This window comes from Callospermophilus lateralis, chromosome 3 (assembly GCF_048772815.1).
Source record: "Callospermophilus lateralis isolate mCalLat2 chromosome 3, mCalLat2.hap1, whole genome shotgun sequence".
NCBI lineage: Eukaryota > Metazoa > Chordata > Mammalia > Rodentia > Sciuridae > Callospermophilus > Callospermophilus lateralis.
This window is the reverse complement of record NC_135307.1, coordinates 131659960-131687671: the sequence shown is the minus strand read 5'-3', so window position 1 is coordinate 131687671 and position 27712 is coordinate 131659960. Positions and strand designations below refer to the sequence as shown.

Below are 27712 nucleotides of genomic sequence, written 5' to 3'. Positions count from 1 at the left end.
TATGAGAGGTATGTCTCTATGTTTTAATTTAAAAAGTCTTCCAACAATATTTTTTTAACCTTTTGTGGGTTATGGGCTTGTCTGAGAATCTTCTGAAACCTGCGAGTCCATAAAGACATATTTTTGTATATAATTATTGAAGCTCATTCACGTAGCCCCTAGCAATTCCTGAGCTACAGGTAAAGAAAACTGGCTATAAAGCACTAGCTGTACAGTAATGCAAACTGGTTCAGATTAGCTTTTCAGGTACAGCACAGACCTGAAAACACTCTGTGGGAGGAGGTTCTCTGCACCCACAAGAAGCAACTACAATTGTATTTTTCAGTATTTGAATCAAAGAATGAAATTATGAATTGCCAGCATTCACATGCAGATTAAAATTAAAAAGTATTTATCAACCCAATAGTATAGTATAGCCAGATAATATCAATATCAAACCATCTAGCAAATAGGCCCTGCATTAAAAACATGCTAAAGACATTCCATGAATCATCAACTTCTCCCTACTCATAACAGCTTTTCAAACTTGGTACCAATTTTATATTCAGTAAGTGCGAATTCCTGCTACAAGAAGTCACAGAAACATTTGCACTGTTAGGTGTAATTTAAACATCTGTGATTTGCCATGATATCCCTTTCCATCTAAAGGAAAGATATTGTACTAACAGTGGCATTTAGTTGAGAGTTTCTAATGATACGGTTTGCATTAGAAGAATATGACTACCCCAAAACTTGCCTGCTAATTTAAGGGTCCATAAATCCTTCTTTTAATTCAAAGGATCTGGATTTCTGCTAGAAAATCGATTCCATGTTCAGCAGGCTTTCTTTCCTGATGACCTCTGCATGCCCTGCGGGCTACCTCTGCCTATTCTACACCAGGATTCTGCAAGTGGGACACCAAAGCTGGATGGTAACATGAGCTGGCTCGGGCTGCAAATAGCAACAGGCCTGCTGGGAATGAAAGTCCAAATATAGACCTACCACTTCTTACTGCTCAAGTGTCATCAGGAGGGGTCACATGCTGTGCTCTGAGTTACTTCATTTACTGTGGGTATTTGAGACCTGTGACTCAGATAGCTGGCCACATGTAGAGGGGTGGGGCTGTCACAGCAAGACTAGGAAGGAGCTGTCTGGCAGCCCTTAGGCTGTTTGCCTTCCTCCTGTGCTTTCCCAGAGTGTTCTGAACAAGCGCAACACTGGAGGTAATCAAATGCAATTTATTTTATTTTTATTTTTCTCTGATCATTCCTTTAAAGTGTGTTCAAGGTGGGGATTATTCCCCTCCCTGGATGAAAATCTACAAGAAGCTATGATCTTCTGTTCCCTTTTAGTTAACACACAGTCTTATGGTCACTTAAAGCCATAGTGTCAATTCAGTAATGGAATATCCAATTCAATATATGAACCAAAAAGCCAAACCTGCTTTGTTAGCCAGTATCAAAATCTCCCCTCTCCAGCTTGGGCCTCTTTAGCAGGAAACCTCTCTGAGGACAGACAGAGTGAGGTGAACCTCTCCTACCACATTCCTCCCTGAGCTGCTGGATATGGGTTCTAACTTTGGGTTTCTGAGGTCTGGGAGATACTTAGACCTGAATCTCTCATGGGCATCTTTTATACATCTCTAGAGATCCCCATTATAGAGACCCTTCTCCTTAAGTTCCCATCACGAGCTGACAACTCCTCTCTTCCAGGCAATCTTTTTTATTTCTCCTCAGGGATCTGGAGGACCACCATCAGGATCTCTCAGCTGAGATCTCCTTCTCTAGGTAGGTAGCTCTTTTGGGCAGGATCTAGGTTACTTTTCCCGTTGGCCCATATTTGGATCTAAGACAAAAGTCCCCATCCATGGTCCTGTCAAACTCTGGGATGCAGGTGACTCCAATGCAGTCAGTCCCACTGGCTCTGTTACCTAAGCAGCCAAACCTCTCATCCCAGACCATCATGGGTTCAAATGCAGGAAACACATCAAGCTCTCTAAAGGGTCCCTTTAAGGACCCCCTCATGGGGCTTCGGGCTAGAGGATGGCATGGCAAATCTTCCCCAGCCTGAGCAGTTTCCTCCAGTGAAACTTCTCTAGCACTTTTAGTCTCAAATAGCCTCTTTTCTCTACTTGACTCCTATTTATTTCTTCAATTAACTGAGAGGTCTCAGAAGCATGAATCAGGTTCTGGACAATTTCCTTTGAAAGATTGTATATGGTGATCTGATTTTGAATTTTTATATTTATATTTATTGTTTTGAAAGTATTTTAAATACATTACTGCCATGTATTTGTAAAATAAAATATTAGAAGCAAAATAAAATATCAAAAGAAAAATTAAGAGAAAATTATGCAAAGATGGATGTGCAAGAATAGTCACCACAGCATTTTGTTTCTTTTTATTTTTTTTAATGGTCCTGGGGATTGAACCCAGGGCCATAAACATGCTAAGCATGTACTCTACCACTGAGCTACATCCTCAGCCCAACATAGCATTGTTTATATGTGCAGAAAATGGAAATTAACCTGTTTACTATTAGAGTATTCATTAATTATAAAATGGTCAACCCAATATTTTCAAGCATAAAAAATAATGATGTAGATACTTATTCTAGTTTTGTTTTTGATGCTGGGGATTGAACCTAAGGTCTTGTGCATGCTAAGCACATACTCTACCACCAAGTTATACCCCAAACTCTATACCTTTTTTTTTAAATATGGCAAATGTCCATGATATATTTGTAACTGGAAAAAAACATGTAGAATATCATTCGGTATAGTACTACAGATGCATACATACATACATACATACATACATATAGTCAAGGTTCTTTAGAGAAACAACCAACAGGATGTTTACGTCTATAGAAAAAGAGTTATAATAAAAAATTGGCTCACAGGTTAAAGTAGCACATACCTGTAATCCCAATGTCTCAAAAGGCTGAAGCAAAAGAATCCCAAGTTTGAAGACAGCCTGGGAAACTTAGTGAGATTGTCTTAAAATAAAAAGTAAAAATGGCCAGAGATGTAACTCAGTGACAGGGTGCCCTGGGTTTGAGCCTCAGTAATACATACTTCTTCTTTGTTTTCTTTTTTTAGTGGTAGTTGGATACTTATTTATTTTTATGTGGTGCTGAGGATCGAACCCAGTGCCTCGCATGTGACAAGTGCTCTACCACTGAGCCCCAATCTCACCCCACCCCCCAAACCACTTCTCATTAATGGAGTTCCACAATCTGCAGTTGGTAAGCTGAAGACCCAGAGAGCAGGTAGCATCTGCAGTCTGGTGTTTCTAGTCTGAAGGCTGAAGCTCAAGATCTAGAAAGAGCAGAGGTTTCAGTTTGAGTCTCAAGGCAGGACAGGAATTCCCATTTAGCATTTTTGAGGTTATCAGACCTTTAATTGGAAGAAGCCTACCCACATTGGGCAGGGTCATGTGATTTACTCAGTCTCCAGATTCAAATATTAATTTCATCCCGAAACACTTTCATAGACATCCAGAATAAACTTTGACCAAATATCTGGACACCCCTGTGACCCAGACAAGTGAACAAACAAAAATCAACTGTCTTACATGTATACACATATGCTATAGACATATACACATATGCTATTCAATGTTTATGTCTCCCAAAAACTAATATGTTGAGCCAGGTTGGTGGCTCATGCCTGTAATCCCAGAGGCTCAGGAGGCTGAGGTAGGAGAATCACAAGTTCAAAGTCAGCCTCAGCAGTTTAGTGAGACCCTAAGCAACTTAGTGAGACCCTGTATCAAAATAAAAAATAAAAAGGGCCGGGGATGTGGCTCAGTGGTTAAGTGCCCCTGGGTTCAATACCCAGTACCCAAACAAACAAACATACAAAACCTAATATGTTGATATTTAATCCTCAACTGAGATGGTATTTGGAAGTGTGGCCTTGGGAGGTGATTAGGTCATGAAGGTGGAAACTTCACGAACAGGATTAGTGCCCTTATGAAGACAGTGCCAAAGGGCTCCCTTGCCCCTTATAACTATGAATCAGGAAATAGGCCCTCACTATATATCAAATTTGTGGTGATTTGATCTTAGACTTCTCATTTTCCAAAACTGTGAGAAATAAATGTCTATTGTTTATCAGTGACTCCGTCTATGGTATCCTGTTATAGCAGTCCAAATGGATAAGACAAAACACACACACACATACACACACACACACACACACACACAATGGGAGCAGTTTTTCTTTGGGGTTACTTTACCTTCTTATTTATACCTTTTCTAGTGTCTATTTATAATGGTCACATATAACTTAGGCTTTAAAAAAATCAACTCTTTATTATAATAGTAACATGTTATTTGGCTTAAACAAAAAAAATCAATATTATAAAAGAACCCTAAAGGCAAATATAAACCAGTCATGCATCTTGGTAACACTACTATTAGGTTTGGTGTATATTTTTTCTACACTTCTTTTCTAAAAATAAACAAATGTATTCCATTCTCACAAACTAGCAGTTACTTTTATAACTAGAAAGACTCATAGCTTCATTTTGAAAAAACAAATAAATTAGGAAACTACTAGAAGAGATAAGATATTATAAAATACAGCTCAGGGATAGAGCACTTGCTGAGCATGTGTCAGGTCCTGGATTGAATCCCCAGCACTACAAAAAGAAAAAATAAAAAAGTAAACAGATCATATTAACTAAAACAATATATTAGAAGTAGTTTGGGGGGAAATTGATCACTTTAACTAAAAGATTATCTCTGAAGAGGACTGGGTGAGTGTGAGAGCAAGGCCCATTGCCTCCAGGCTTTGAAGGGTATTTTCCTTCAAAGAGAGGCAGCTTTCCATCTTCAAGTTGCCCGCTACACATTGTGGAGGTCAATTTCAGGATGCAGAGATGCTCTAACCATAGCTCAAACTTGGCTCTGGTTTTTTCATTTGTTGTTCTGTTGCTGCTGTTTAACCTTGGGGACAACAGCAAGGGCAAATCTGATTCTAGGCTTTCCCAGCTCAAAACCTTCAAATGCTCCTTCATTTGTTCTAGAGTAGAGACCTTTCCAGGCCTTGTTTTGGCCAGGGGCTCCTGGTCCCAGCTCCCTGAACATTCCCTCCCGGCCCTGCCTCCACTACCCCTTTCAGTGCACTTATAGATGGACACTGCCGTGTACTGTACTAGCTAGAGACTATCGGTGTCCTGTTCTCTGCAGAGTAAACACATCCAGCTCTGCCCCCACTCCATCTCTACATGTAAATGGCATTCCTGATACCTCCTTAAACAGGCCACCAGTGGCCAGGTGACCTTGTTTAGCCCCAGTTTATTCTGTATCTTAAGACAAGTTCATTTTCTAGGTCTGTTTCCTTACCTCAAAAATGAATAGTTAGAACATATATTGTTTAAACGCTGCTTTGAAGGCAGAAATGTCTTCTTATATCTCCCCCACCAAACCTCCCCCCAATACTAGTACACAGCAGGCAAAATCTTACTGAATTGACAAAAATAAATTTTTTGGTTTCTACCCAATGCTTGGCATCTAGGCTCAATAAATAACTACTGATTTTAATTGAATGTTTGGGCACCCCACCACATTTGTGCCCATATTCCAAAAGGACTTAATGACAGAAGACGGAAGCAACAGTATCTCTGTCTTCAGGAAGTTTGAGTTTTGGTGTAGGAGGCAGACCTAGCTCGTCCATTTAACAAATATTTCCCCAACTCCAGTTAAGTGCAAAGGTGGAGAAAGTGAGGCAAGAGTATTTCCCAGGCTCCAGACCAGATTGCGAGATTGATTTCGGTCCGCCAGGGTCAAAGGCAGATGTTTTGACCTTCTCATTGGTTGTCGCAGACCCTCCCTTATGTCAGCTAACCAATCCTGGACGCCCAGCCAATCAGTTGCGGGCTGGGGGCGGGACGCAGAGCTGGACGCTGGCGCGGATTAGAGCCTAGTGGAGGATGTCCCGGCCGGAATGGTCCCGTGGTAGGAGGAGCACCGATGCCGGGCCCAGGCGAGCAGCGCTCACTGGACGCTGACCGTCGGGGCCATGGAGGACGAGCAGCCAGACAGCCTGGAGGGCTGGGTGCCACTCCGCGAGGATCTCTTCAGCTCACCCGAACGGCACCAGTTGCGCTTCCTGGTGGCCTGGAACGACGCGGAGGGCCAGTTCGCTGTGACTTGTCACGACCGCACGGCGCAGCGGCGGCGGCGGCGTGAAGGGACCTCGCCGGAGCCTGCCGGGGCCGCGCCCAGTTGGGCCGGCCTGCTCTCGGCCGCAGGGTTCCGCGGGGCGCACCGGCAGCTGGCGGCGCTGTGGCCGCCCCTGGAACGCAGCTTCCCAGAGCTACCGCCCGAGCTGGACGTGGCTGGCTGCGGGGCCGGGGACCGCGGGCGCGGGCTGTGGGCGCTAGTGTGGCCGGTGCGCGTTGGCCTCGGAGAAACGGCGCTACTGGAGCTCTGCGGGCAACTGGAGCGCTATCTGGCCGAAGCGGCCGAAGGCTGCGGCGGTGTCACCGTGCGCGACGCGCTCTTCCCCGCGTTAAGCGGCGCGGCCGACTGCGAGAGCCCGCACGAGCTCCGGGAGCGGGCCTTGCGCGCGCGTTGGGCCGAGGCGGGAGCGCGGCTGCACCAGGTATGCGCGGCGTCCGCTCCGCCGGTCGGCGTTGGCTGCGCGGGACCTTTTAGAGGATTTGCCGGCTGGGGGTCGGGGGACGCAAAGACTGTCCTCCGTGCGTGCAGAGAAAGGCGCAGGGTCACCCGCCCCTGTGTGGGGCAGCTGGGAGAAACTCGGAGGGACCTCGTATTAAGGCCTAGAGAGATGGCTCATTCTGTTAGGTCAAAGTTTATTTGCAGTTAGGGCTAGGGCAGGCCCTTAACCTTTCTCCCGAAGATACTGGCAGAGCAGGATGTTGTAACCAGGAAAGCCCAGAAATACTGAAAGCAAAACTGAAAATAACCGGTTGCCCTCTATCCTTGGGAGGCTGGGGCAGGAGGATTGGGAGTTCAAAGCCAGCCTCAGCAATTTCTCGAGGCCCTAAGCAACTCAGTGGGACCCTGTCTCCAAATAAAATATTTTTTGAAAGGGCTGGGGTGTTGCTCAGTGGTTAAGCGCCTCTGGATTCAATCCCGGGTACAAACCAAACACACACACCGGAAAATAATCCGTAACCTGTAGGAAATAATAGCATGGACTAAATATAAGCAATTGTAGATTCTCTAGGGAACACCAAGAATAGAGACAAGATATTTTAGAGGATGAATTTACTAAGGAAATAGGTATTTAGTTTTTTAAGTAATAAAGACGATTAAGTGGAAACCCCACAGGAAGTGCACTTTATTCATCAGTTTAGAATGATAACAACAGGAGTGCTTCACCCCCCCCCCAGGCAATTTGAGAGAAAAATTAATTATTTCAGTGAATAAAAAGATTAGGAGAAATTAGGTCTTCAATAGCAACAATTCATTTAAGGAAAGCCAAGGTTTGGTGCCCCGTACATCCCCTCTTACCTTTTCTCATTATTGGACATTATTAACCTGATATTAACCTGAATGATTTTTCTGTAAATTGCTTTGAGGAAGGGAAGGTGTAAGAGAAGAATTCCAGCATATTGCAAAATCTTAATTACTGTATATTCCTTAAACTAAATTTAGAATGAACTTTCAAAACTAAAATGGTTTTATAAATGGAGTTTAATGGGATCATTTTATACTGTGGGTTTTATGTGTAGCTATCTACACACCTACTAAGCATGTGTTGATTTTACTCCCCCTGCCCTGTACTGGGGATTGAACTCAGGAGTACTGTACCACTGAACTAAATTCCAGCCCTTTTAAATTAATTAATTATTTATTTAAAAAAAAAAAAATTCAGACAGGATCTTACCAAGTTGCTGAGGGTTTGTCTCACCAAATTGCCCAGGCTTATTTTAGCTGGGATTAGGAGTGTGGGCCACCAAACCCACCTTGATTCTACATTGTAATGTGAGGAAACCAGGGGAATTTCATGCCAGTTTGCTTTTAATCTTCAGCTTGATCATTTCATATCAAACAGACTTGTTTTTCAGACACTTGATTTCTCAGAAGTGTTTTCTCCTTAAATTCCAGCATTTATATATTATGTAGACATTATTATATCTACATAAAAGTTACACTTTTCCCAAATTGAAGTTTATTCAGGGATGTTATATAGTACTAGTGTAGTTCATACTGTTGAGCTAGGTGCTCACACTACTGTAATGCACCTGTTTACCTGGAACTTAAAAATAGGGTAGAGGGGTGAAAACTTAAAAACCTATCATGTCCATGGAAGTGTATGTAATCTTATTTAGAATAAAAAAGCAATTGATTCTAGAATTAAACCAGTTGATAATATTGCTAGTATCTACAAAATTTAGCTAAATGTTTGACTCTGGAATTTTTTCCTTAATAGTCTTAAGGAATAAGGCTGAAAATTTTCAGTTTTTAATCTTTGCAACTGTGTGTTTTAATCTTGGCAAGGGAAAAGTTTTTTTAAGTGTTACTATTGTTACCTGGATAAAACTACAGTTGAGATTAGGTCAGATTATTCTTAAGTAGAAAGATGGAAATGGAAGAATTTAAAAATGTGTTGGTTGAGCTGGGTGCATTGGTGCATGCCTGTAATCCCAGCAGCTTGGGAGGCTGAGGCAGGAGGATTGCAAGTTTAAAGCCAACCTCAGCAATCTAGCAGGGCCCTAAGTAACTTAGCAAGACCCTGTCTCAAAAATAAAAGATGGCTGGGGATATGGTTCAGTGGCCAAACAGAGCCCCTGGATCAAAATATACTAAAAAAGAAAAAAAAAAAAAAGTATTGGTTGAGGGGCTGGGGTTGTGGCTCAGTGGTAAAGTGCTTGCCTAGCATGTAAGAGGCACTGGGTTCGATTCTCAGCACCACAAATAAATAAGTAAATAAAATAAAGGTCCATCAACAACATTAAAAAAATATATATTGGTTGAAAACAAATCTGTACCATTACTTGATTTTATTTTTTCTCTTTTGGGGGAAAGATCATTTCCAAATGAGTTCACCTGGATTACAAATTGCTTGGTGCTCTGTATCAGAAACAATGCTTAGCAGAGATTAGAGCCATAGTTGAGGCTCCCTGAATAAGTCTACTTTGTGGGTGTTTTCATGGAATATTTACTTTGGGGAATTAAGAGACTCAACTTGCTGAAGAAGTACTTGATGACATCTGTAGAATGTCTTTCTGAGCTTTGAAAAAAGGAGTATGATCTCACCAAACCTTTAGTTAGAAGAGTTAAATGAAAAAATATCCATAATATTGGTCTTGGAGATAAATGCTATTAACATTGATGCCCCTTTGGGTCCTTTTCTCTCTGTACTTGGTACACAGTGGAGTTAAAATTTTGTGCTTTGGGGGCTGGGATTGTAGCTCAGTGGTGGATCCTTTGCCTAGCACATGTGAGACACCAAGTTTGATCCTCAGCACCACATAAAAATAAATCATGGGGCTGGGGTTGTGGCTCAGTGGTAGAGCGCTTGCCTTGCATGTGTGAGGCACTGTGTTTGATCCTTAGCACCATGTTAAAAAAATAAATAAACAAAATAAAGGTATTGTCCATCTACAGCTAATTTTTTTTTTTTTTTAATTTGTCCTTTGCTTTTCCCTCATTAAATATTACAAAATCCGGGCTGGGGCTGTGGCTCAGCGGTAGAGCACTTGCCTAGCATGTGTGAGGCACTGGGTTCAATCCTCAGCACCACATAAAAATAAATAAGCAAAATAGAGGCATTGTGTTATCTACAACTAAAAAAAAATTACAAAATCCTCATATTATTAAGCAGTCTTCAAAAAAACAGTGTTGAAAGACTACAGTAATAATATTCTGCTGTGGATATACAATAATTTATTTAACCACATTTGTTTTCTTGGGCATTTTGATTGGAGGACAATAACATTTTCATTTTAAATTAGCATTTAAAATTGATGTATTGCTGGGCATGGTGGCCCATGCCTGTGGTGCCAACAGCTCAGGAGGCTGAGATGGGAGGATTGCAAGTTTGAGGCCAGCCTCGGCAACTTAGCAAGACCCTTTGCAACTTAGACACTTGAAATTGAGTGTCTGAAAATAAAAATAAAAATGGGCTGGGATGTGACTCAGTGGTGAAGCACCCCTGGGTTCAATTCCCAGTATTAAAAAAAATGTATTCAAGTTGACAACATTAGCTTTCTTTTATTTAATTTTGTTTGGTATGATTTTATAAATAATGTGCAGATTTGAGCTTTATTTATGTTTTGGCTTCTAGGTTCTTCAAGGACATGAAAAAGCCAACAACATGGTATCATTGATGAAAATTTATCAAGAGGAAGATGAAGCTTATCAGGAATTGGTTACTATGGCAACCATGTTCTTCCAGTATTTACTGCAGCCATTCAGGGACATGCGGGAAGTTGCAACTTTATGTAAGCTTGGTATTTTGGTATGTTTCCTTATATTTTTATTTTATCAGATATCTATCTGTCGTATATATTTTTTTTAGTTACACTTAAGTTTCCATCTGTATTTTACTTTCTTTGGGTTCATCTTGTATTTAATGATATTATAGCTTTATTGAATTTATATTTAAAATTAATTTTAAAAATTGGGGCTGGGGATTTAGCTCAGAGGTTCTGGATTTGCTCTTTAGCACCAATTAAAAAAAAAAAAAGGAAAAATATTTTAATCATAAAAATGAAGGCATTTAATGGGAAAAAAACTCTAAATGAACAGACATAACTTTCCTATTTTCATATATGAATACACAACCAGTGTAACTCCACATGATATACAACCACAATAATGGGCAGTTATATTCCATGTATGTATGATATGTCAAAATGCATTCTACTTTCATGTATAACTAAAAAGAATTTTTAAAATTTTTTTAAATGAAGACATTTACATTGATCATCTTCTCAACACCTTAAAAACTATAAATTTTAAAGGGTTAAACACTTGTTCTGCTGATATATAGGCTTTTTATTTCATTTTTTGAAGTGAAATGAAAAAGCTAGCCTGTTGCCCAGGTTATCTTTAAACTTCTGGATCAAGTGATCCTCTTGCATAAGCCTCCTAAGTAGCTAGGACTGTAGTGTTTGCTACCATGTCCTGCTTGATTTATTATTTTTGATGTGATGTTTATTTACTTATTCAGCTTATTTTTCACCTCTAAGGACACCTGGTGATTTATTAGAAATAGTATGAAATTTAAGTAGCAGGGTCCTAGATTGTAATTCAGTAACTTAAACTTTATTAAGGCTGTCATCACGAATTTCACTTTTCCTATTTAGAAAAGATATTATTATTACTATTGCATCCCAGAGGTGCAGATGAATCTAGAATCCAGAGGAAGTAAGCAGCTTGCCTTGGGTCTCAACAACTAGAATCAGAAGACATCAGAGAGTTTTCTTGATTTCTGCCCGCTGCACTGGGCCATCTTTCCATATGTACTCTCATGACCTCTGCCATGTTTTTGTATTATAAAAATGGTATTTCATTTAGATGAAGCTCATGTCACTGTAACTTGAAGATAAAGTTGTTCTGTTCATTATTTTGAAAGGCTGTTGTTTGGAGAGTCTTTACTGCCGTGTGTGTGTGTGTGTGTGTGTGTGTGTGTGTGTGTGTGTTTTAAGTAACAGGATTGTTGAGATATAATTCATAGACTGTACATGTAAAGTGTACAGTTCAATGGTTCTTAGTGTATTCAGAGTTCTACAACCACCACTACTAATTCCAGAACATTTTTTAACTCCACCCAAACCATGTTTCTACTAGCAGTCATTACCATTTCACTCCAACCTTAGACAATCACTAATCTACTTTTTGTCTCTGTGGATTTTTCTTTTCTAGACATTTCATGTAAATAGAATCATGACTGGCTTGCTTTACCTGGCACAGTGTTCTCTTGGTTCACCTACACTTTAGCATGTCTCAGGACTTCATTTCTTTTATTGTGAATAATAATCATTAGAAGGATACACCACATTTTACTTATCCATTTAGCAGTTGATGGACATTTGGGTTGTTTCTACTTTTTTTGGCTATTATGAATAATGCTGCTATGAACATTTGTGTACAAGTTTCTGTGTGGACATATGCTTTTATTTCTTTTGTGTATGTCCTGAGGAGTGGAATTGCTGGGACACATGGTCATTTAATGCCTAAACTTTTGAAGGACTGCTAGTCTGTTTTCTAAAGCAAGTATATTATTTTATATTCTGACCAGCATAAATGAGGGTTCCAGTGTGTTCACATTATCATCAACACTTGTTATTGATATTCTCATTGATTATAGCCATCCTAGTGGGTGTGAAGTGATTTCATTATAGTGTGTGTGTGTGTGTGTGTGTGTGTGTGTGTGTGTGTGTGTATGTGTGCTGGAGATCAAACTCAGGACCTCACACATGTGGGGTAAGTGCTCCACACTGAGCTACCTCCCCAGCTCCCCCCTGTAGCTTTGATTTGCATTTCTCTGATGGTTATCCTATATATATGATATCAGTAAATAATTCTTTGTAGACAGAAAATTGAATGCTGGACGTCTTAGTTCAGGTTATTGTAACAATATATTGTAAACTGGGTGGTTTATAAAGCAATAAAATTTTTTTTTCCCCTCATAGTTCTGGAGGCTGGAAAATCCAAAATCAAGATGCTGGCAGATCTGGTTTGCAATGATAGCTCACTTCCTAGTTTATAGGTGGTTGTCTTGCTGTACCTTCACATGGTGAAGAAAGAGAGGGATTTCTTGTCTTCTGTTCTTTTTATAAGGGTATTAATCCTGATTGTGAGTGCTCCACCCTCATGACTAATTACCTCCCATAGGCCTGCCTCCTTGTACCATAACATTGGGGATTTAGGCCTCAGTATATAACTTTAGGGGTGGACATGAACATTCAGTTCACAGGAATACATGTCATAATCAGGAGTATACAGAGTGTATTGTTTTTTAGGTGATTGTATTTTTTCCCATAGAAAAGAATAATAGTCCTGAAAAGCTAATTGTCATGTCCCTAAAAGAAACCATAGAAACAGCTAACACTGGAGTGCTGTGGATCAGACTCTGCTGCGTGCTTAGTACAGATCCCGTTTAAGCAACTGTGTATTATTATTAATAGAGAGAAACATAACTTTACAACATTCCTCTCCAAGAAAAGTTATTCTAGTAATGTAAAGTGAAAGTGGGGTTTTTTTCCCCTTTATGCCTCAGAGTACCCCTTTGTCTTCCAGGTGGTACCCAGCTTAGAGCCATGCTCATCCTCAATAAAGGATTGCTGAATGAATGGAAATTTAATTGACTAAGTAGTAGTAATGAAAGTAGATAAGACAATAAGTCTCCTTTTAAATTGCTAATGGCTGTACACTACTGTTATCTCTACTCTCTGTAGAAGTCCCTGGATGAGGATAATCTGGGTCCTAAAAGGGTAGTTGCCCAGCAGAAGGAAGCCAAAGAGTGGAGCAGACGTGCTGAAGAAGCTGTTGTCTCTATTCAGGAGATCACTGTGAATTATTTTAAGGAAACAGTAAAAGCATTAGCAGGTGATAATAAAAAAAACATGCTATACTAAGCTAATTTTCATATTATTAAAAAAAGTTGAGTGCCTCCTAATAATACCTGTGTTTCCTAGGTATTGGGAATTATATAAGATAATCATAAACAGACACCGCACAGTCTGGTGAAGGGAGAGAAATGTTCATTTCATTATATGTTCATTCAGCACATGGAAAATGGCAGTGGCAATAAGAGTCAGGGAGAACAGAAACATGGGATTTTGAAAGCCTATGGGAGAGAAACTGGGATTGATCAGGGTGGTCACCAAAGTCCTGTGAGAAGTGATGTGTGCCCAGACATCTGAAGGGCTCATGGAAATTGAGAGGGCAAAAGAGTGTGCTGGATGAAATAGCATTTGCAAAAGGCACTCTGGCTTGATGGCACCTGGCAGATATGAGGGGCTTAAAGAAAGCCCAGGGGCTGGATGGCAGAGTGCAGTGGGAGGGAGAATGCTCGGCAGGAGGGGTCAGACACTGTTGTTGATCGTAGCTCCAGACAGGAAAGAACCTCATGTCTGTCAATCAGTTTGATAAGATATAATACATTTATAAAACAGAGAACTATATAGCTATTAAGCATGATTCTCTATATCTGTTTTAAAAATATTTTTTAGTTATACATGGACACAGTATCTTTATTTTGTTTATTCATTTTTTATATGGTGCTGAGGATCGAATCCAGTGCCTCACATGTGTGAGGCAAGTGCTCTACCACCAAGCCACAACCCCAGCCCTCTATATCTTTTTAAATGAACTACAAAAATCCCTGATATATTAAGTGAAAAAAGCAATATAAAGCACAATGGTGATTGTAGTTTCTTTTAGTCAGATTATCTATATAGGCCTGTTTGTCTGTCTAGGTAGACACAGAAAAAGTCTGGACAGATATGTACCAAAGTGTAAGAAGCAATTGCTTCAGCTAGATAGACCATGAGCTACTATTTTTTTTTCTTTTTAATGAATTACCTGGACTTTTCTATCAATGACCACATATTATTTTTGTGATAATAAAAAATTATTAAAAACAAAATTTCTTTAAAAAGGATGGCTTACATATAATAATGGGAAACAATAAACAAAGAATTAGCTCAGAATAAATTTTGCTCTTTTTAATGAGTTGTAATTTTATTTTATTAATTATAATCCAATAGGAATGCAGAAACAAATGGAACAGGATAGGAGGAGATATGGCCAGGCTGCCTGGGCCACAGCCACTCCCAGATTAGAAAAACTCAATCTCATGCTAGCTCGAGAGACCCTGCAACTCATGAGAGCCAAGGAGCTGTGTTTAAATCACAAAAGAGCGCAAATTCAGAGAAAGGTAAGATAAAGATAAAAATAACTTTGTTTTTAAAATATACTTTTATTTTAGATAGCACCTTTCTATCTGGGTATTGTTAATGCAGTTCTTTTCTTATTCCAAATATCATCTTCTAGTAGATAAGACTTTAGAAACTTATGGAAGGTTAACCATAAACTTTCCCTTTGATCAAGATATTTCTGAGATATTTTATTGTAGGATTTATAATGACACTGACCTCAGTATTGAAGTGGACAGTCTTCTACTCTACAAACAACCCAGCAATATTTTCAGTATTTTTTTTTTTTTTTTTTGGTAGCGCTAGAGACTGGACCCAGGGCTTCTGCGCACATGCTAAGCAGGTACTCTATCATTGAGCTACGTCCCCAGCCTTTTTTATTTTTTATTTTGAGATCAGGTCTTGCTGAGTTGCTAAGGCTGACCTTGAATTTGCAGTCTTCCTGTCTTACTTCCCTAGTCACTGGGATTATAGGTAGGTGCTATCATGCCTGACCCCAATATAGCTTTAGAATAATTAAAGAGATGCTTCATCCAAGGATGAAGTTTTTTTCTGTGATCTTAGGACTTTAACACAGAACATTGTAAATACTTTTGTCATCCCAGACTTTTATAAGGAAATACCATAAACAGGTGGTTAACACAACACAAATTTATTTTTTACAGTTCTGGAGGCTGGAAGTCCAAGGTTAGGTGTCTTCAGATTCAGTGTCTGATGAGGGCCCTCTTTCTGGCTTGTGGAGCCAACTTCTTGCTGTTTAGTCTCATGGCCTTTCCTCAATGTGTGTCCGTGGAGAGAGAAAGAAAGTACTAAAAGAGCACTAAACCCTGGGCTGGGGTTGTAGCTCAGTGATAGAGTGCTTGTCTAGCATGTGTGGGGCCCTAGGTTCGATCCTCAGCACCACAAAAAACCAGATAAATAAAAGAAAGGTATTGTGTCCATTTACAACTAAAAACAACAACATCAACAACAAAACCATACAAATGAGGAGTGGAAAGATAGTCCATATAGTGCCTCATTGCTATTTATTTTCCTTAGAACCTAAACATTTTCATGTTTCAAAGATAAGATAAAGTGTCTATAATGAGCGTTGAATAAGGAAATTTTACCTGATTAGATGAAATGGAAAAATGTTTCTTTTTCCAGTGTGCTTTTTACACTTTCGTACTAAATAAGTGAGAAAATACCCAGAATGCCTCTAAAGTTTACTTTTAAAAAAAAAAAAATTTTAGTTGAGGATGGACACAATACCTTTATTTTGTTTATTTATTTTTAATATTTATTTTTAAGTTGTAATTGGACAAATACCTTTATTTATTTATTTATTTATTTTACATGGTACTGAGGATTGAACCCAGTGCCTCACATATGTTAGGCAAGTGCTCTACCGCTGAGCTACAAGCTACCCAGACCTAAAGTTTGCTTTTAACACACTAATTATTTTATTTTAACTTGTTCTTCTCTTTTCAATAATAACAAGGTGGAAGATCTTCCAGAACAAGAAAAAAATATACATGTTGTAGATGAATTAGAAATACAATATTATGAAATTCAATTGGAACTATATGAGGTAAAATTTGAGATATTAAAAAATGAAGAAATACTTCTTACTACACAGCTGAACTCTATTAAAAGACTTATAAAAGGTAAATTTATATTTTATATAAGATCAAAATGTTTTAATTACACACTTGAAGAAATATAAAAATAGTATCAATTTTCTGTAACACCTGTTGAAATTTCTTAGTTTCCTTTCCGTGTTTTTATTATTAAAATAATATATTTATCCCACTGGCTCAGGAGGCTGAGGTGAGAGGATCCCAAGTTCAAAGCCAACCTTAGCAACTTAGTGAGGCCCTAAGCAACTCAGTGAGACTTTATGTCTAAATAAAATATAAAAAAGCACTGGGGATGTGGCTCAGTGGTTAAGTGCCCCTGGGTTCAATATCTGATACCAAACACACACACACACACACACACACACACACATACACACACACACACACACACACACATACACATATTCATTGTTAAAGAAGGAAGAACCCCAAGCCCATTTTTTAGAGATACTTAGTGGTATATTTGTAAACTTTGTAGCCTTTTAAATATGTCAGATGTACATAAATGAATATTAATTTTTAAGGTAAAACTACATAAACTATTCGGTAACATCTTTTTCATTTAATATATAATAACCATCTTTTCATTTCAGTAAGTAATAAAAACATAAGAATTTTAATGGCTGCATAGTATTCCATTGTATAGATATACTGTGATTTCCAGTTTTTCACTGTCTCAATTAGCAGATTAGCAGAGAATTCTTTTTTACACATATATCTATATGTAGGATAAATTATTCCCTAGAAATAAATTTCTGAAGATAGAATTATTGGGTTAAGGACATTGTGTATTTTATATCTTAAAACATTTCTGTTAAAACAACATGATAACAATGTTTGCATACTGGAAGTTGCTCCTAGTTTAATAATTTTCTTCATGTAGATCCTGATTTCTAAATTTCTGATTTCTAAATTGCATGTACACAGTGCCCCTCTAGAGAGATTATACAAAATGAAGCTCTTGTCAGCAGAGTATGGGAGTCTTTGCTTTTCCATACTCATGCCATCCTTTGACATTTTTGGTTACTTTGTAGAAAAAATGGCATCTTCTAATTTTAATTTATTTAATTATAAGTCATACCAAATACAATTTTTTAAAAAGTTTATGGGCCATTTATATTTATTTTATGAACTTCCTAGTCATGATCTTTGCTCATTTTCCTTCCAAATATTTATTTTCCATATTAAGGATATTATTATTCAATTGTTTGTCAAACAATTAGGAATTTATTTTGCTCCTCATATTCTTAGTTCCAATCACTAATTTTAAAAACATTTTCCCCCACTGATTTGAATGGCTATGTCTCGTATCCAGAATCATTAGATTGACTTTGAACTGTTTGTGAGTTTTTACTGTCCTATACTGACTTGTGAGTGTCTTCCCACCTTTTTAGCATCTGGTAGGGCAAGCACCCCTTATTAATCCTTCACAAGTTTTTTGACTATTTTCACTTCTTTATTCTTCCAGATAAACTTTATAATCACTGTGGCAAGTTAAATAAAACAAAACAAAACCAACTAAAAACCCACTGGAATTTTTGGGATGATGCTTAAAATTAGACATTACTTTGGGGAGAACTGTAAATCTTTCCAATTTTGATTCTTCCCACCCAAGATCATGGTATGTCTCTTTATTTTTAAAAATCTTTTTTCCCCTAAAGGTCCTCCAAGTTTAATAATTTTCTTCATGTAGACTCTGAACATATAGTTTAATCCTAGATATTAAAAATTTTTTTCAGTACTTTCAAGTTATAAGCATTTTACATATTTAGGAAAAATCTCTATTTAAAAAAAAGTTAATCTGGAAGGATGTAAACTAAATTATATATAATGTCTTCATCTGGGAATGGTACTCAGTAGGTTTGGGGAAAAGAAAAAAAATCACCTTTTATTTCATGCAATTTTGTAGGATTTGGATTTGTTATATATATTAAGCGTACATTTTAAAACATCAATATGTAATCAGGATTAAATAAAAATAAGGCAACTTTCTGGTGTGCTGCCAGTATAACTTTCCTTTCTGGAGGGCAGTTTGGCAAGAGGTATCAAAGAGTTTTGAATATTTGTCAGTTAAGGAAGTGCTAGGCAAATGCTATACCCCTTATTACTCTATTTCTTCATAAGTTTTATGACTAATATACACAAAGATTATGCACAGGGATGTTCATCACAGAAGTAGATAATAATGGAATGATAAAATGTTCTTACAACAGAGAATATCTTAAATTAGAGAAAACTATGTTGCCATTAAAATTTTATTTCTAACACATGGAAAATGTTTTCTTAGAACTCTGTTGACATGTCTAAATACATGTGGTATGTGTATATATGTACATAAATGGTAATAGTTATTTTCCCCCATAATGAAATTATAAGTAATCTTTGTTAACATTAAAAAACTATGCATTATTTTTTTAAACTTAGTGCCTCGCTGTTGCTAAGGCTGGTTTTGTTTTGTTTTGGGGTGATGCTGGGGATTGAACCCAAGGCCTTGTGCATGCGAGGCAGGCACTCTACCAACTAAGCTATATCCCTAGCCCCTATGCATTATTTTTTTTTATAGCAAAATATGTTTCAAGAAAATCATTAATACATTTTTAGAGAAACAGGATGAAGTTGTGTACTATGACCCGTGTGAAAGTCCAGAGGAACTTACAGGTATGGATCATGTAGCCGACCTGCAGCATGGTAGGAACTTGGAGGTGAAAGAACTCAGCTTGCAGTGCCAGAAGCTGGAGGCCAAACGGGGCAGGATCTGTGCCAGGAGAGCCTCGCTCAGGAACAGAAAGGTAGGTACCCTAGCTGGATTTTTCTCTTCTCTTCCAGGGATTTCTTATTTTATAAAAGAGAGAGAGGTATTGAAAAATAAGACTCTTTTTTTTTTAACCAAACAGTGATTAATTTTTGTGTTTGTAGATAACAGTGGCTCCCATCAAATATATTTTAAATATTATTTTTTAAAAAATTGTTTCTTTGGGGATTTTAGCATTTATCATAAGCTCCAGATTGTAATTCACTCATTCAACAATTATTTGTTGAATGCCCACTGTATATACAGCTGTTTTTAAAATCATGCTAGGATTTCTATTAATCAGTTGTAGCAAATTCTAAAATATATTTTATTATAAATTATGTATTACAAAAAAATCAATCACATATGCAATGTTCAGCTCATTGACCTTATATTTGCTGAGTGGTTATTTCTTAATTTTTAAAAACTGCGTGATTACTAAAATAATAACATAAAGAGATTCAGAAAAGAAAGCTGCTCTGTTTCATGAAATTACTCATATTTTTTTTCTCTTATTTGAATTTTAAAAACATGAGAATCGTGCCATCTTTTCTATTTTCAAAAAATGTGCTATTGCTCTTTCAGGAAAATACAAAAGCTTTTGTAAAAAAAATTGCTAGAATATGTCCTTTGCAGGTCTATGATTAAGAACTGTAGCTTCTAGATTTAGGAGCTGTCCTTCAGATGTCTGAAGATTCACAGGTGTTTGCGGTTTGCTCCACATTTCAGAACACTGTGGGCACTGGGCAGTCCCTTTCGGCCCTCCACGGTACTGTAGGACCATGGCGAGATGGAGCGGTGCCTCCACCTCCTTGGCAGGATAGTCTTGGAACATTGACCTTCACCTTCCGGATCATCCCTTCCCTGCCCCAGTTAGGAAGCTCTTGCCATTGAGCTGTGACAATGCTGAAATTTAGATGGCACTGGGTCTACAGGGTGGGAGCTGAGATCAGCCTCCAGAGTCCAACTTGGGTTGTAGTCACAGTTTGGCCACTTGGTAGCCATGTGACCTTAGGAGAATTACTTAAATCTCTTTTGAGCTCAGTCTTCTTATCTGTTAACAGGAAAATCATACAATGATACAAATCTCATGGTTATTATGAGAATAAAATATTATAAGGCATATAAAGTGCTTGGCACTGAGGCTGGGACCTAAGACATAGTCAATAAATGTTAGTATTATCATTATATTATTTCCCACATGTGCATTAATACATTAATGGTTAGACATAGGTGAGATATAGTTTAAAAAATAATTTTTTAGGTGTAGTGATTATGGAAATCAGTTTTGAGGTTCCTTAAAAGACTAAGAATGTAACTAGCACATGACCCAGCTAACGCCTCAGTATTTATCCAAAAGAATTAAAGACAGCATCTGCAGGGATACTTGCATATCACTGTTTATAGCAGTATAATTCATAATAACCAAATTGAAACTAGTCTAGGTGCCAGTCAATAGAGGAATGGATAAAGAAAATGTGGTATCTACATAATGGAGTTTTACTCAGCCATAAAGAAGAGTGAAATTATGGCATCTGTGGTAAATGGATGGAAATGGAGACTATCATAAAGTGAAACAGCCAAACTCAGAAAGTGTTGAATATGTTCTCCCTTATGTAGAAGCTAGAGAGAAAAAGAGTCGGGGGGAAGGGTGGTAATGGAGGATCTTGTGAAAATAGAAGGGATACCAATAGACTAGATGAAGTCAACCAGGGGAGAGAAAAGGAAAGTACTAGAGAACAAAGCTAACCAAATTATGTGTATTTTTTAATATGGAACAACAAAATTCACTGTTATGTACAATTATAATGCACCCCCCCCAAAAAAAAAGAAATGGAAATTGCCTGTTTGTATGCCCCCTCATTGTTGGAGGATCACTTGTTCATCTTTCAAGACTCTCTCCTGGGAACAAATTACTCATGTAAGTGGCCAATTAGCCCTTCTCACACGAGTAGGGATGGCAATACCGTTGAGACACACCAGAAGCTAATATTAATGAATGCCTTACACTATAGTTCAGATGCAATGCTTTTGTCTTTTAATCTTTTATGCCACAGCCATGGTAATATTAAAAACCATGTAGGTGATGTATATTATTCCATTAGGATCAGTGCAAAGAAAACCATCGGCTCAGATTGCAACAGGCTGAAGAAAGTACAAGATATTTTCATCAGCATCATAGTATTCAAATGGTGAGTAGCTGAAAGAAAATGTTTTGTATTTGCATGATGTTATGCTGTGGCCTGTACGTGTGGGAACCCAGGCTTTGTTGCCTAGATGCGCAGCCCTCGCTCCTCCCATCTTGCAGCTGGGTACAGACACGGTGGGTGGGTAACGTTGAGTCACAGCCCCTTTCTTTGTCAAGACCCATCTTGCTTGTGTTTCAAGACATATAATCAGAATTCTGAGCACCTTATAAATACATTTGTTTAAATATAGAAAAGAGACAAAATAAAAGAAGAGGAGCAAAAGAAAAAAGAGTGGATAAACCAAGAACGCCAAAAAACACTCCAGCGATTAAGAGCCTATAAAGAGGTAAGTTCTAGAAATGATCATCTCATTTTTTCGGGGAAAATAAATGCAGATCACTTATCCTAGGAGAAAAGTCTTAGGTATTATGAACAGATGACTCAGAATATGAAATGCTCCAGAAATACTATTATTTGTGGCATATCAGTGTTTCCAAAGCCCTGCTAAAACAACTGGTGCATTGACAGCACAACATGGTTGGGTTCCTACTCCCTGGTCCTCGCCAGTGGTGCTAGGTGTGCCCACTGGGACTCATTCAGACCAGCAGGGAAAATTGAAAGTAATTTAACTGCCCTCAATTTTAACTGGCCTTTCCCCCTCATTTGTAATAAATTCGACTCAGGGGCACTTTGCCACTGAACTACATTCCAGCCCTTTTGATTTTTTATTTTGAGACAGAGTCTTGTTAAGTTGCTTAGCACCTCACTAGTTTGCCAAGGCTGGCCTTGAACTTGTGATCTTCTTGCCTCAGCTTCCCAGGTTGCTGGGATTACAGGCATGTGCCAGCACACCTGGCTGTGATGAATTCTTTAAAATGTCACCAAGGAAGCATTGTGACCTAAGTGTAGTGAAAGTGCTCTATTAAAAGTGAATGACTATTTTAATTAAAAAAAGTAAATAAGAACTTATTTAAGAATATAATTGAATTTATTGACTCTAAAAATAGACCTTGACTCCTCCTCCCCTTGCTCTTCAGAAAGACCCTGATTTCACATTGTTCCTGATCAGGGCCTGAATCGCAGTAGGAAGGATGAACAGAAGTGGGGCTACAGGAATCTCAGATGGTTGTGAAGCCAGGTAGAGAGAAGCTGGCTGTCCCTGCTACCACCAGGGTACCGATGCAGGGAATGGAACCCGCTGGGAGGGATCCAAGGGCAGTGACTCTGTCCGCTTGGTCCTGACTCCATCAGGTCAGGAAGTTGGATGGCAGTATGGAAAATCATCCTCTCAAATGTGGATGATATAAAGATGCGAGGGGTAGAGAGATTACAATGGCAGACTCAGGCCTCCTAAGCTCCCAACAGACTGGAACAGTGAGTTAAAATCTAACAAGCTGACCTCATTTGGGATAAATGACGGTTTTCTTAGTTCTTGATAGCCTGTACCAGAGATGTACTTTGGTATAGGGTGGATAGGAAGGCTTAAATGGAGTGGGAGAGAATGAGTGGCTTAAATGCAGAGGGAAAGAATCTTGAAGATTTAGTTTCCTTCAGCTTAATGTGAATCACTGTATGATGAAAGCTCATTGAGGTCTGGGGCTTATTGCCATTACTTTGCTGTTTATCCTGGAGAAAGAAGAATGTGGAGAAAGAGAGAAGTACTCTGAGTTTATCATAAATTGCCCAATGTGTGTGTTTTCAGTTTACATTAATAGTATTGTTGGGCACAGTGGCACACGACTGTAATCTCATCAACTCGGGAGGCTGAGGCAGGAGGATTCCAAGTTGGAGGCCAGCCTCAGCCACTCAGTGAGACCCTGTCTCAATGTAAAAAAGTATAAAGGACTGGGGATGTGACTCAATGGTAGAGCACCCTTGGGTTCAATCCTAGTACTGAAACAAATAAAAGTGTCATATTGTATGCATTTTTTGCCAGTTTCTTTAACTCCAATTCTGTTTTTGAGATTTATTCATGTTGCTCTAGTTAACTTTAATGGCTTCTTGTTATTACATATTTTGTTTTACTGGCAAATCTGTGCCTTCTTTAGGGAACCTTCCTACCACAGTTCTTTGTAGTATTAGATGTTTCTTTATCAAAAGAATACCTAAGACACCAGAACTTTTCAAAGTTAATTTTTTTTAATTATGAAATTTAGTCTAAGCCTGAAAGTTAAGAAATATCCATATTCTCTTTTATGTCTGTGTTTTTCATAAACCTTTTACCCCAATGTTTATAATCATAATACCTATTATTTTTATATCCTGCTGTTTTTATTTAATGCAATGTCATAATTTTTTTCTTTAGGTGTTGCACAGGCTTTCTACTATTTCTGCTTTTTCATGGCTGCTTACTATTTTAAATAAATTTGACATAATTTTCAACTAATTTCCTGTTGTTGGCATGTAGAGCTCCTAACTTTTCATGCTAAGAATATTACGAATATTTTTTATCTCTATGTATTCATTCATATCTTCATTTTATTACAGAGAAGGTAATACTTGGTCAAAGGATATAAATGCTTCTTTTTTAGCACATAAGAATAGATTGAGTAGCGAGGATGGCTAGACAAAAGATGGGGAGCCATTGTGAATTAGAGTCCTCTATGCATATGTCAGTGTTTATTTACAGATTTGTTCTTAGATGGTTTCAGCATGTTGATAGTCTGCATTTGTGTCAAATTTTTTGCAACCATGTTTTATTTTCAGAAATATTCAGTTCAATCCTTACAGCAGACATCCTGCTCGGAACCTGGGGCTCCAAACCTGCCAGCTGACCTTCCCTGGCAGAGGTCCTCACCAGTTTCTCAGCTTGTGTCAGTCGCTCCCCCGTGCTCTGGGAAGGCCCGAAGCGCTCCTCTCGTACCTGAAGTTTGTACTGAGAAAACCCCCAAGGATCAAGACTATCACAGAAATATCCCTGTCCAGATTTTTGTTCCAGTTGGTGACCGAACACACTTCAAATCCAGTGAAGAGCTGTCATTGTCCCCACCACAACAACAACCTTCTCCTCCTCCTCCTCCTCCTCCCCCACCACCACCACCACCTCTCCCTCCACCTCTTTCTGCTCTGGCCTCTTCTCAAGCTGCCAATCATCGGAACTCAGGTCTTGGAACTTGGGTAAAAGATGATCAGCCACGTTCTCTAGTGTGTGGGTCACCTGCTGAGATACCACCCAATTCCTTGGAAAGTTTTCAATGCCCAGGTAACCTGCTGGAATTCTGTTCCTACTCCCAGGGGTTGTTAAGCTGCTGAAGCATTCTAGTTTTAGAAGCTACCATCTGCAAATAAATATATTTCAGAATTCTCTAGTCTTAAAATATTCTAGTATCTGTTGACTTGAATATTAGTCTTTCACTGTAGTTTGTACAACCCGAGTTTGATAAATGCTAACTTAGCCTGAAAAAAACATCTCTTTTGATCATGTGGCTCGGGATTTCTGAGGCTGTTAAAGAATCAGTCTATTCAGGGGCTGGGGATGAAGTTCAGTGGTAGATCAGTTGCCTAGCATGTGTAAGGCCCTGGGTTTCACCCCTAGCACAACACACACACACACACACACACACACACACACACACACACAGTATATTTTAGTTTTCTTAACACTTCAGTATGTATCTGATTTCCGCCATTGAATTTTCAGTACTGCTTTACTGTAGATTTTCTGTTGCATTTGAGGCCTTTACAGGATTAAATTGTTGCATTTTAAGAAGGATATTGCTTGCACATTATTCTGTTATATTCTATTGCATTGTGTATTAGCCAGAATGTAGAATGACTGATGGGGGAAAAAGTGGGTCACTTTTTGTCAGCAAGTACAGTAAACTGAATATATTTGAAAATTTGTTTAACAAGGCTGTAGTTCTCCATGATTCTAATCATGACTTCATACGTAGACTATTGAGGATACAGCTTAAATGTGCCCAGATTTGGAGCCTACTGCTTTAGGAGGGTTTGTGTGTTCAATAAATCTTAGCAAAATACTATGTACACTTACTGGCACCAGGCACAATTAAAAATGTCACTCTCTCAGGTAGACACCCAATGGCCCTTTTCTACAAGGTTTGTGATAAGATCACATGAAAGAAAAGTGAGCACTTGTGTGCCTGTGCCTATGTCAGAGTTTGGGTGTAGGCAGGTCGATGGGGGTGCCTGTTCTAGCTCAGGCTTAACTCTCACGTTGTGGGGGCTCTATTCAACTCAAACACTGAAAATAAGAAGAAAGTGTGATTTAGTGCCAGAAAATGACCGTGGTTATGAAACTTATTACTCCCAGAGGGGAATTGTCATCAGTTATAGGTTTAAATCCAAAGTGAAATAGCCCTTGTCAGCCAACTAGAAATGACTCTTAATCTTGAAGGCCTACCTGGAAGATGTCTAATTTAATGGCCACATCTTACTCCTGCATCCAGTAGGAGATAAATATTTTATCCTTTCAGGGTCTCAGGGTGTCAGAGTGTAAAAGAGCTTCTCTCCAGTATCTGGAAACTTTGAGCTAATGTGTGTTTTGACAGTATTCACATCCTTAAAAATAGAGCATGTAACCACTCCAGGGTGACGTGGGTGGAATTAAACACTACACAGAAAACAGTGCAAGGGCCACCCCCTCCCTGTTCATTGAGCCACTGATTAGAATTTTATTTCAAGCCTTTCTGTGTGTGGAAACCTGCTCACTTCATTGTCACAGAATGAGTCATCAATGACTAATATCCAAGACTGGAGTTAGAGGAATACAGCAGGGTACATTTAAAAAAAAAAAAAAAAAAAAAAAAAGGATATTTTCTAAGTGGAAAGAGAAATGGAGGAGATAAATTTAGAGGGATCTAACTCAGGTACAGTGGGTCTAATTATTTCCACCCCAGGCATCCATAACTCTCTTTAGGGTGTCTTGAAAGCAGTCATTCTAACAAAAGGTATATATGACTGTTCCTGAAAATTGCTAGGGCTTTGAAGACGTTAGTGGAAAGTAAGTAGTCAAGATAGAATATGAGCTATTAAATATCCTGGGGCTGGGGAAGTAGCTCAGTTGGTAGAGACTCACCAAGTATGTGCAAGGCCCTGGGTTCTATCCCAGCACCACAGCAACAAAACAGAACGACTATCCTGGATTCAGAGAGCTTATCATTGGTCTGTCTAACAGGTAACCAAGGCTTTGTCAAATGGACGGATGATTATTTGTGTGAATCATGGCATTAACTGCTTTTCCTAGCTTCTGCACAGTAGTGCTCTGGCAGCATGATACTGATGTAGCACTTGCTCTGTTTGCTCAATTTCAGGATCTATGGACGAAGTGTTGGCCTCCTTAAGGCACAGCAGAAGCCCTCTCCAGAAAGCAGAAGTGCCCTTTTCGCCTGCTCCCCGCACATCAGTCAACGAGCACATTCTGGCTGCTATAAGACAAGGGGTGAAACTGAGGAAAGTCCACACAGATTTGGGCTCAGGCCTCAGTGACAAGCCAACCAGTGACCTAGAGAGGAGCATTAAAGCTGCACTCCAAAGAATCAAGAGAGTGTCTGCTGACTCAGAGGAAGACAGCGATGAGCAGAGCCCCAGCGAGTGGGACCATTAAGCATGTCCCTAAGTCTGACAAAGGTAGATGGGCCACACAACACCCGAAAAGATCAGCAAGGCACCTGATGCAGTGATGCATACCTGGAATCCCAGCAACTCGGGAGGCTGAGGCAGGAGGATGGCAAGTTTGAGGCCAGTCTCAGCAATTTAGAGAGACCCTGTTTCAAAGTAAAAAATAAAGGGCTGGGAATGTATCTCAGTAGTGGAGCACCCCCCAGGATCAATCCCCAGGATCCAAATATATATACATTAGTGGGGTTTTGGGTGAGACATTGCAACTTGGATTTGGTGTTGTGGCTTTTAAAGCTGAGAAGGGAAACACACATACCAACCCATAGGTAGATAAGAAACCCATTGTGAGCGTCACTGGCCTAAAAGAATAGAACATATTTTTCTCCATGGGTAATCTAGAATCATTCCTTGATTCTGAAAGAAGTTTACACTACTCTGGTAAACAGCACTATTAGACTACTGACTGTTCTCCTGTGCATACAGCATAGTGGTTCCTCACATTTAAAAGGTTTGAATGTGAATATTATTTTAGCAATAATAAGAGTAAATTGCTTCTATATTCAGAAACTATTTTAAATACTTAAATAAAATTTATTTTATATGTCAAGCACTATGTAAACTCATAATAAAGAATTATTTATAATCCATTGGTGTCAGTCATGAGGAAATGGAAACAGTCTCTTCACT

At 38.8% G+C, this 27712-nt stretch overlaps 2 protein-coding genes across 2 annotated transcripts in view; one reads left to right on the top strand and one right to left on the bottom strand.

Annotated features, from left to right (window-relative positions):
* The window catches only part of Fsd2 (fibronectin type III and SPRY domain containing 2), a 41087-nt gene extending 40204 nt beyond the window's left edge, over positions 1-883 (bottom strand). Inside the window, exon 1 of the mRNA XM_076851288.1 lies at positions 737-883. The gene's annotated coding sequence lies outside the window, so the exon portion shown is untranslated. The remainder of the gene's footprint in view (positions 1-736) is intronic.
* Positions 884-5896: 5013 nt separating this feature from the next.
* Positions 5897-27672, top strand: Whamm (WASP homolog associated with actin, golgi membranes and microtubules). The gene is made up of 10 exons (XM_076851287.1): positions 5897-6592; positions 10247-10420; positions 13365-13515; positions 14679-14848; positions 16327-16492; positions 19067-19254; positions 21362-21448; positions 21696-21791; positions 24152-24647; positions 26719-27672. Exons 1-10 carry the CDS (start codon positions 6008-6010, stop codon positions 27009-27011), a joined length of 2406 nt encoding a protein of 801 aa, XP_076707402.1. The 5' UTR covers positions 5897-6007; the 3' UTR covers positions 27012-27672.
* The last annotated feature ends 40 nt before the right edge of the window (positions 27673-27712 follow it).

Coding starts and splice junctions, on each gene's coding strand:
- Whamm (XM_076851287.1), top strand. CDS start 6,008: ATGGAGGACGAGCAGCCAGACAGCCTGGAGGGCTGGGTGCCACTCCGC. Junction 19,255..21,361: donor CCTCGCTCAGGAACAGAAAG/GTAGGTACCCTA, acceptor TTATTCCATTAG/GATCAGTGCAAAGAAAACCA. Junction 21,449..21,695: donor AGCATCATAGTATTCAAATG/GTGAGTAGCTGA, acceptor GTTTAAATATAG/AAAAGAGACAAAATAAAAGA.